We start from the raw sequence: 10,965 nt of genomic DNA, 5'->3' as shown, positions 1-10,965 counted from the left end.
GCAATTAGTTGCAGCTCAGCTTTAATGTCGTCGACGTCGTTATCGTCCTCACGTTCGTTCATTCTTGGACAATAATGTAAACGAAACTTATATTAGAAATGTCTAATAATTTTTATATGTAGCTAATTTATGTAGATTATCAACATAATACTATTGAGTTTTGAGTTACCGAAAACGAAGTATTTACTAAATAAGTTTAGAATTTGTAGCATTTTATAGGTAAATAAAACAACAATAATAATAATAGTTTGCTTAACCAATAAGTATCTAATGTCAGAATTTTCGATATTTTATATCAAAATAAAAAACAACACTAGTACAACAACAAAGTATATCTAATATCAAATTGGTTAATAATTAATGTTTGTGTTTGTTTGTAATGTATGTTTGTAAGTAATGTTTCTGATAATAAATATTCCTACTAATGCTGTATTTATTTAAATATAAAATAGAGAAAATTCTAACACAACTTATTAGCCAATTCGATATAAACAACGTAAAAAAGAAAGAAAAAGATGGTAGATATATACAATGGATATAAAGTCGGCATATAAATTCTAATCAAATAGTAGACGTGAGTGATCAGCTTGTTTTTAATACTCAATCACATCGTTTATTCGTTAACCACGAATACATCGAATTGCTTCGACAACACTTATGTAAATTCACATAGCTATTCAACTCTCTTGCTTGTTCATTTTATGGGTAGCATTTCAAATAGTAGAAACTCATCGATGCGATTAGCGTTAGATGATCCTCGTTTATGCCGGATTACGAGCGATACGATGTCGATTTCGAGGTCCTTCTCGTTTGAACGATGGCGAAACTTTTCTGTATCACGTACCTATAACGAGCCTTCGTATATTTTCGAGAGTTAGTATCTACGCATCGTTAGTATAAGATCAACGTACGTATTTATGTATGTGTGCGTGGATACATGTGTGTAATACGAGGTCGAAGCGGTGAGTTAGCCGAACGGATCGTAAAAATGGAAATAATAAAACTTTCGCAAAGCGTTGCTTTTGCACTTTATGGCCGTCGGAGATAGTATTGCGGGTGAAAAGGGGAAAGAATCGAGAAAGGAGAGGATGGTAAAAGAGGGTGTTCGCGTAGCGACGATGCTGCCGGTGGCGACGGTGAAAGCAGAGAAAGAGGACCGGAGTCTCTCCATTGTGCGCGCGATTTTATTTGCTTATCACTATATTTCGTTACGAGTCCGCGAGAAGGGTAAATTGTAGTAGTAGCAGAAGTAGCAGCAACAGAGGCAGCAACAGCAACAGTAGTAGTGTAGTAATAGTGATACTAGTAATAATAAAAGTAGCAATAGTAGTAATAGTAATAGTAATAGTAATAGTAATAGTAATAGTAATAGTAATAGTAATAGTAGTAGTAATAGTAATAGTAATAGTAGTAGTAGTAGTAGTAGTAGTAGCAATAATAGTAGTAGCAATAATAGTAGTAATGGTAATAATAGTAGTAGTAGTAGCAATAATAGTAGTAGCAATAATAGTAGTAGTAGTAGGTATTAATAATAGTATTAATAATAAAAATAGTAGATAATGATAATAGTAAGAATAGTATTAGAAGTGGAAATAGTAGATAATAGTAATGCTAGTATTAGTATTAATAGTAGAAATAGTACGTAATAGTAATAAAAATAGTAGTAGAAATAGTAAGTAGTAGTAATAATAACAATAATAATATTGATACTAGTAGTCTGTTTAACATGTTTGTCTAGTCTGTTTAGCATGATTCCTACATATACGATTTCTTTTTTTAAACAATATCGTATGACAAAAGAAAATAAATTTTATTCGCAAAAATGTTTAAGTATATATGATTCATTAGCTTAACTAGATTTTTTTATAATTTCTATAGATCAGATTTTGTTGATATTAAAGCTAAATGAATGTAAGAAGATTGATGGAAATCTTTTGGCGAATTCGATAAACATAAAAGATTGAAATTTATTTTTTATATAATATCTTTCAGTAAAAAAATAAGAAATTGTCTTTAAATAAAATTTCGCTAAACAGGATTTTCTCTATTAATTAGACTTTTTTAATTATGTTTACACGTCAGATTTTGTAAATTTTAAAGCCAAACGAATATAATAAGATTGATGGAAATTCTTCAACATCTCGAGATAATTGATTGGAAGATAATTAATTGAAAATTGAATAAAAAGACAATTTTTCTTCACATAGATTTATAAAGAGATAATTGATTGAAATTTGAAGAAAAAGACAATTTTTCTTCACATAGATTTATAAAGAGAACATGATTATCCTTTTTAACTAAATTTTTTAACAATATTTATAGGTCGAATTTTTATATAAACGATAGCAAATTCGTTGAAATTCTTTAACAAATTCGATAGTGATGGAAGATCAAAATTTGTTCGTGCTTGGCCTCCTATCATATTCGTGGTCTCCGCTCTTAGCTCGACTACTTCCATACGCACCCACTCCTCGGTCCGTTCTATGCAGGGGCGGTGGCTGTCGGCGCGCGCCATACAATCTGACCCCTCTTCTGTATTGTGTTACAGTCGCCACCTTTGGGGGAGAAAACACCGGGGATAATGTTATGGGGCCACGTTTTATTGCCTGCCCACTCTATTTGCAGACTGCTAAAGAGAGAGAGAGTGAGAGAGAGAGAGAGAGAGAGAGAGAGAGAGACAGAGAGAGAGAGAGAGAGAGATAGGATAGGTGGGAGATTCGAACTTGCAACGGGAGAGCTTCAAAAAACAAACTATGGGGTCGAATCAGTGATCTGCACGATAAGTAGCTATATATTTGCCTGCTGGTTACAAGTACTTCTAATTCGATAGACTCTCTAAATGCTTATCTATTTTCTTCCTATTACATCATATTGCTTTTTATAATACTTTGTAACTGACATTATATGTATTATCAAGGGAATGGAACAGGATATCATTACAATCATCGAAAAAAAGGAGTATTTTGCAAAATTATTTTGAAATTATAATTGAAATCGTTCATTATAGTATTCGTCATACTATTTTCCTCTAACAATATAAATGGTTTACAATTAGTGTTAACATCGAAATATAAAGGATAATAAAATGTATTTACATGTAACATAAAGCCATTAAATAGCTACTATTTCTTCGAGATATATTATGACTAATCACTTTTTAATTATGAAAAGGATCTTAGAATCATTTTAAATAATTACAATATCCATAGAAATTTATTTGATTTCTTGAAATAATTCTTGGTTTATCAATCGAAAAGCAACTCTACGAACGATACGATTACAATTACAGGCGGCATTAGGAAATACTCGTTCGTTCTCTTTCATGATAATACTTTGAGGATTTCATAGGTTCTAACGTGTTGAGAATAAGGACTCGTTAGGTGTCGTGTGTCGTACTGTTCAATGATCTGTCGCTGCCTCGGAAACATTATAGGGAAAAATGCAATCAGGAGTTACTGTCAGATCGAATTATGCGAGCTTAAGGTTTCATGGAGTGCACAAAAGAGAGAGAAAGAGAAAGAGAAAGAGAGAGAGAGAGAGAAAGAGAGAGAGAGATAGCTCGCGTTTCTCGAATTTCACGGGTGCATTCCATGTAGGCGGTGAATGGAAATGCACGACGACTGACAATGACTTCGACTATCGCTGGTTTATATGTTGTCTATCAAGAGATAATACGTCGACCTAAGCGTCTATTATTTTTCCGTTTATCATGAATACACCGTGTCCACATTCTAATAAACATCATTGTGAGTATTTGTATATATATATATATATATATATATATATATATATATATATATGTAGGTATGTATGTGTTGGAATCTCTTTTTCGAGCTTCGTTAAATCAAAACACGAGGGCTGATAAAAAAGGGTTATGGTAATCGACTTTTCGTCGCTTAGGTAAGAGGTATGCTTTGATTCGAGTGTGAGAAAAAAGTTACGCTCACCGTCTGACGCTAGAATAGAAAGAATGACAATGAAAAAGAAAAAGGCGGAGAAAGAAAGAGAAAGAAAGAGAAAAAGAGAGAGAGGATTGAAGGGGATTACATACAACACAAAGATACAACAATAACGGTGTTTGAAGGGAAAAAGAACTCGTGGATAGCTTTTCGCCCACTCTAATTGTAAGTCATCGATGTGTAGAACTCAGTCACTGTCACCGACTCGCCTCGTTTCCTTTTCTCCTGGAAGGAATTGGATCGTGATTTCGACGAGTCATCGTTTAACAACTAAGGAAATTTTTCGTTCCTCCTTTTCTTATTCTTTTTCTTTTCATTTGAAAATTCATTAACTCGAAAGACAGTTCTATTTGATCGTTGTAAGATAATCGATTTCGAATCGATTGTTATCTCAAATTATTCAATGATTTTATATCATTGATACATACAACAGTTTACAAATCGAAAATCGTATATCTCTCCGAATCGATAGTTGACTTCTACGTAAGAGAAAGAAAGAAAATCTCCTTCGGATTACGAAGAAAATCGGTCCTTTTAATACCAAGCTTGAGACAGTCACGCGAAACTCGTGTTAGCGACTAGCCAAGTGGCCTCCAAGTAGTCATCGTTGTAGACGTTGTTGTTCTTGCTCCAGGGAGTTCGACTACACGTGTCGTCCTTTCTTTCGTGTTTGACTTCATAAGGTAGAGGAAGAGAGAAAGAAAAAGAGAGAGAAAGAGAGAGAGAGAGTGTCAGTGAGTTTATAAAACGAATATATATATATATATATATGAACAGTGGGTACTTAAATAGTTACATATACCTATACACATATCTATATATGTACATCGCAAGTGCGCACGTCACTCTCGAGACTTCGATTTGCGTGTTAATCGCTCGTATGTGCGTGTTCATGCTGTAAATCTCATGAGAAAGAGAGTGAGAGAGAAAGAGAGTGAGAGAGAAAGAGAGAGAGAGAGAGAGAGAGAGAAATACTTTCGGCAAACGTGCAAGGCGTTGAAGCATGCCGTCGACGATTAACTTTAAAACATCACGTTTTTCTTCATTTATCCACTATATAACTAAATTCGAATCGTATCGGTATTATTTCTTCTCCGATATCAAACTTCAGAAATCTTCTCACCTCGATAGATAGAGAAAGAGAGAGAGAGGGAGAAAAAAAGAGATACAAAGAGAGAGAGAGAGAGAGAGAGAGAGAGAGACATATTTTCTATGAAAATTATTATTGAAACGGAATTATATATAGTTGTTCTTGTAGGACATTCGAACGAAAATCGCAGAGATATCGAGAGAAACAATTAATTATTCTATTGATCCGGTTCGATATCAAACGATTTAGATATAGTACGAAACAATGCGTATTGTCTAACGTTTTTTGGATTCCCGATCGAACTTCAATCAAAAGATTTGCGATCGATTTAACAAAAGTTTCTAAAGTTTAAAAAGATAATGTTTATACTTCTATGTTCATTCTTATCATCGACGTTCAATGATATTGAAAACAACGGGGTATAACTTTGTTTTTGTTGTTTTCTTTTCTTTTTTTTTTTTTTTCAAGTATGTCACGAAGCGAGGTCAACACCATCGACATTGTAGAGAGCTGGTTAAGAAGCTTTGCCATCGAGAGAATCTCATTAGACCGATCATTGAAAACCGAACGTACGAACTCTGATGACAGCACGGTCAACCATACTAGTTAGTATTAGACGAAGTAAGTCACGAAAGAGAATGTTTAGAAAAGTACCGTTCGGGTGTTTATTGGAAAAATAGGATTTGCAGCATTACTACAAACTGTCGTTTCTACTATGCGTTGAAGTAACGAATGAAAATAAAGGAAGAAAAAAATATCAAGATAAAAATTTTAATATTTGTAAGAAAACGAATAATTTTTATTCGTCGTTGGTTAAGGAAGAAGATCGTCATTTCTATGAACGTTTTTAAATATAGCTACCTTTTTTTCGGCATCGCTTGAGCCACATGAATTAATCGAGAGCAGATTGTCTCGTCAAAAGCATGACAGCCGGTTTCTCGTTTGTCAGAAAGAGAGTTTGAGGGCACACGATACCGGGGTGTAATACATACATACATACATACATACATATATATATATATATATATGTATATATATATATATATATATATATATATATACTAAGGAAGGGTCGTTCTTTCGTCTCAGCAAACTTTCATAGAATTCCTAATCCGTGTCGAGTTCTAAACGGTTGCCAATCATTTCCGGTTCTCGGATTAGTCTCGCGCGAAAAGTCGAATCCCTTTGCCGTCTTGCTGGTACGTTAACAGAGAAAGAAAGAGAAAAAGAGAGAGAGAGAGAGAGAGAGAGAAAGAGAGAAGAGCATTGGGTCGACGACGACAATGTGTCCCCGAGGGCCGAATGTTGGCTTCATAAGCGGATTACAAACGACTGCTACACGCGCTGAAAAACGATATTTGCGTGAGGAAAGAGCCCACTTTTTTGCACGCTATTTATCGTTGAAAAGTAGATGGGTACGTCACTGAGAGGACTCACATTGGTCGCATTAGAATTAAATCGACACTTAATGTCCCTTGAAAATTCGAATATAGAGACGAAATGTTATCAGATAAAAATTCAATCCTTCTTTTTCATTTTCCTTATTTATTAACTTTGAACATAATTAATGCATATCATTGAGATATATAAATAACTATATACAAGAGAGAGAGAGAGAGAGAGAGAGAAAGAGAGAGAGAGAGAGGAAAGAAAGAAAAATAAGAGAAATAAAACCTAAGTGAGCAAGTGAAAATGCATTTCAATCGGCTATCGATCTCGAAAATCGTCGACAATAGCTCCCGAGCATGTCCGTCGGCAATTACTAGTCCACGTTACTACTCCTAATTGCCCTTCATTAATTCTTTATCCGACAGCGTAAGGGAGTTAGACACCGTATACACACATCGGCGATTAGCCGCATGAGGTTAACCGCGAACTGATAACGCTGTAGCCATGTATCATTAGAGACACATAAGAACACACCGCGAGTGTGTGATACAATTGCAGTACGTCACCTTCCCCAGTTCTCTTTCTCTCTTTCTCTGTTTCTCTCTCTCTCTCTTTCTCTCTCTCTCTCTCTCTCTCTTTCTCTCTCTCTCTCTATTTGTCTCTCTCCTTTCGATCGTACGTTTTCAAAGTGAGTCTTCGTACGTCGAGCCAAACTCCATACATCTCGTTTAAATATTCAATAACAAGCATTTTGAATTTTTCAAGAGTTGTAAAAGATATTAGATAAATATGACGTTTAATTGATGATAACAAAAAGGAAATATTGGAGACTATTATGAATTCTACTAACTAATTTCTTTTCTTTAATTTCTTTTTGTCATTATAATAAAATTATTATCCTTTGAAAAACCTTCTTTTCTCATGAGAAAAAAAAAGGAGAATGAAATTATTTTGAGTCAAAGAGCATAATGGCTGACCGAATGATCATCATCCCTCTATTATTGTATATTAAAACACAACGCTTACCAAAGTGTTACTACTCGCTTACTTTTTGCCAGGGTTCGATAGTTAAAGTGGAAGCCAGCGAACTTCTTATCGCAAATTGCTTTCCTGGTGTCAACTCGACAAGGACACAGATTATTGATTACCGTGACGTGACTTTCGAAATTTTTAAACGCCAACTGGTCATTGATCTTATCCTGCCGTCCAACTCGATACGCTCGAAGCAAGTATATAAATAAACTCGTATCTCTGTTGGTATGACGGACGGTGTATCATAGAGAACATCGTACAAACTCCATCTTTTTTAGTTGAATCGTTTAAGTTAATGATAGGCCGCAAAATGAACGACAGAAAGAAAAAAGGATAACTCTGTGTAGGTTGAAATAAAAAATAATTGGAATAATTTCGCGAGGAATATTTCGATTCTCTCTTTCTAATGATCCAGCATTAAAAAAAAAAAAGTCGAATGACACTATTAATCGTATTCTGAATATTTAATGAAATTTAAAATTCGTCGATCGATCGAGGAAAAGTCGACAAAGGACCACTTGGTACTTGGCGCCGAAGGGATCAAACGTCATTGTTTCGAGCTAAGAAAAGATTTTGAGAAAGAGCTATAGCGACAACACTAGCAGGTAGAGAGAAGAGATGAATGAAACAAATGAGGGTAACATAATTAAAGCGCTCGAGCGCCGAGCTCCAATTTGTGACCATTAGAATCCCTAAACGTTGTCGGACAAGGGGTCCCATCGGTGGAAGCCTTTATCTCTCGGGAAATATCTGATTGTGAAGAAGGCGAGAACCTTCTTTACTTTCTTCTATTTCTTTTTCTCTTTCTCTTTTTATCTTTCTCTTTCTTTCGTAGAAGCCGGCTACGAAGTGACGGATGACGGCGATCCCACCGACTGGAACATCCGGTTGGGCAGGACGCCCCATAAATGTCCTTGGCACCTTCGTGAAAGTCTATTCGAATAGTGATCATGATATAAATACGCGTGAAATCGTGAAATTAATACTCTTGTTGTTGTTCGATTGTTTAAACGATCGTTTCTTTACATCCTTTTTGTTATTTCGTCTACGTTAGAATCCTAAATAGATTTAACGAATATTTTCGTTAATAAAAAATATCGAAGAATCTAATATCGGAAGAAATATCCTTACCATTGGAAGTGACGGAAGCACCATCGTGGTGACTGGCGTCGCTATCCTCATCGAGATTGCTATTGCTCAAGGATGACTTGGATTGATGTCGAACGCTGAGATCCCTAGGCGTCGAAGGTGGACTTCCAGGTGGTTCTTGTGCCGGCAGACCCGATGGGTGTACCTTACTCGAAGCACTTGCAAGGATATCGGTGATCATGAACCTCGATCTTTGAGGCATCGTCGTAGAGGCATTACCTCGTGGTAAACTGTTACTATGATTATTGTTGTTATTGTTATTGTTATTATGACTCTTATTTCTGGCATCAAGACCATTTGAAAGAAGCTCCATGCCTACTCCATTTCTATCGACGATATTGTCCAGGCTATGGGGTTCCAGGCCGGACATTCTGCTGAGATTGAGACCGTTCCCGGCGACGGCGACACCACTGAGAGCCGCCACGTGGTGGTTCTGATGATGGTGGACCGTCATTACGGTGGACGTCGGTGGTTCCTTCGGGCTACGGGCACCCGTTGGTACCTCTGTCGCCACGCCAGGACTCGTCCGGTACCTGGGAGAAAGAATCTTGCCGATAATCGAAACGTTTTCTTCACCAGGAAGTCACGACCACCTTTTTAGCTATCAGCAAAATAGCTATATCGAAATTTTACGAGTCTATTTCGAAGAAACCTTTTTCTTTTTCACCATTCACTGTATCCAATGTCTTGATCGCGTAATCCCAATTTCTCGAAACTCTTCGGGATCGTGACGATCTCGACGAACATTCCAAAATTAGTCGACGCCGATCAAACGATGATCTTCGATAGCTGAAGACAGGATCAAAAAACTTTGTTAATCCCAAAAAATATATTAATTTTCAAAATGAATCCATCGAATCTTTCTATAAAAGATAAATAAAGTTGACGGTTGATAGATCATTTACATTGACACCGCATCAACGAGGAAAGTTATCAAATAACTCCTCGTTATACCTTGCACTTCCTCCCGTACGTCAGCTCGATCGCTCCACCTCCGGCGGCTTGACCACCACCTTCGTCTCGAATGCAATTAAGGGGCCGCTCGGCTCGGCTTCTTGCTTAATTGCTAATTGCCCACTTAACATAATTGCCGCACGGAGTTGCACGCCCGCCGGCCATTTCCGCTTTCCTTTTCCTTCTCCTTTTCCTTACCCGCGCAATTATTAATTATGATTTTTATGTAAGAAACGAATCTCGCGATAAGATAGACCAAACTCGCTATCTCCTCTCACTTATTTAACAATTCGACGATTAAGCTTCTCTCGATTCCATGATTCGATAAGCTTCGATCAGATTCTCCAATCTTTTCTACGATCGTTTTTTTGCAATATCAAGTTCGACTCACTTGAGGCTCACTTTTTAACACTGTTAGAAAGAACACTAATCAAGTTCCAATCTTCAGATTTCGATCGTTTCGAAGACGCAATCACTTTCTCGAGCGGATCTCTTACATTTTTATATCGTCGATTGTTATTTTTCGAAGCACATTCACCGGTCATCGAACTGGCACGATTATCATAGGTTCATTATTATCGAACGATGTCCTCTATTTTATTCACATATACACACGAAAATAGTCTTGTCCCATATTAATCACATTCGAATCACTAGCATACATAAATATATCTTCATATATATGTATATATATATATATATATATATATATATATATATGTGTATCTATAATAATTATCTTTATATTGGTTTATAGAGTGTGATATCGATTATGATTACGAAAAGGAGAAAAAAAAATTTAGTTAAGAAGAAGAGGAAGAAGAAGATACAAAGAAGAAGAAGAAGAAGAATAACAACGAACGATATCGAATCACGAGGCGTACGTATACATCGAGTTGCCTCGACTGGTCTGTCCGGACTAAGTCTTCGAGGCGCCTCCACTCGTTCCTGGGCGGCCATATCGAGTCTCTGGCACGCCCTGACTTCACCCCACCACAAATTCTTATCGACCAATCGAATGGCACGACGTTAAGTAGCCAGCGAATCGGCGTCAGAGCAACCTCGGCGCCTCTTCTACGTGCCGCGGCTACGCCCAAGTAATTTGAAATGTATTTCAGCGGTAATTCGATATAAAATTGTAGTTAATATCTTTCATTATAGTAGGGAGGAAAGGGGGGAAGGTATTGAGGAGGCAACGGCGCTCTCCTCGTGCGTCCGGAGAACGAAAGAGAAGAGTGGGGAGAGATTGAGTGAAAGGGGGGAATGAGGGGAGGTGGCTGGGACCACGGGACGAGGGGTGGGAGCTGCTCGACGCGAGTTTCTCCCACTTCTTCGGCAGCTTCTCTTCGAGATGGGCTACCGAGTAGTCCAAACGGGAGGAGAAGAGAAAAA

At 36.8% G+C, this 10,965-nt stretch overlaps 1 protein-coding gene across 2 annotated transcripts in view; it reads right to left on the bottom strand.

The window, feature by feature from the left end:
• Positions 1–10,481, bottom strand: part of LOC124947040 (homeobox protein B-H1-like) — a 24,483-nt gene extending 14,002 nt beyond the window's left edge. The window contains exons 1-2 of one of the 2 annotated variants that reach the window (XM_047488633.1): positions 9,525–10,481; positions 8,602–9,408 (exon numbers count right to left, since the gene is read on the bottom strand). In XM_047488633.1, coding sequence (XP_047344589.1) covers positions 8,602–9,073 — 472 coding nt within the window. In that variant the 5' untranslated portion in view covers positions 9,074–9,408; positions 9,525–10,481. Of the gene's footprint in view, positions 1–8,601 lie in introns of both variants that reach the window. The other variant, XM_047488632.1, reaches the window with a different exon arrangement.
• Between the last annotated feature and the right edge of the window lie 484 nt (positions 10,482–10,965).

The sequence above is a fragment of the Vespa velutina genome, chromosome 2 (genome assembly GCF_912470025.1).
Source record: "Vespa velutina chromosome 2, iVesVel2.1, whole genome shotgun sequence".
In the NCBI taxonomy this organism is placed as follows: domain Eukaryota; kingdom Metazoa; phylum Arthropoda; class Insecta; order Hymenoptera; family Vespidae; genus Vespa; species Vespa velutina.
This window is presented reverse-complemented; position numbering and strand designations above follow the sequence as displayed.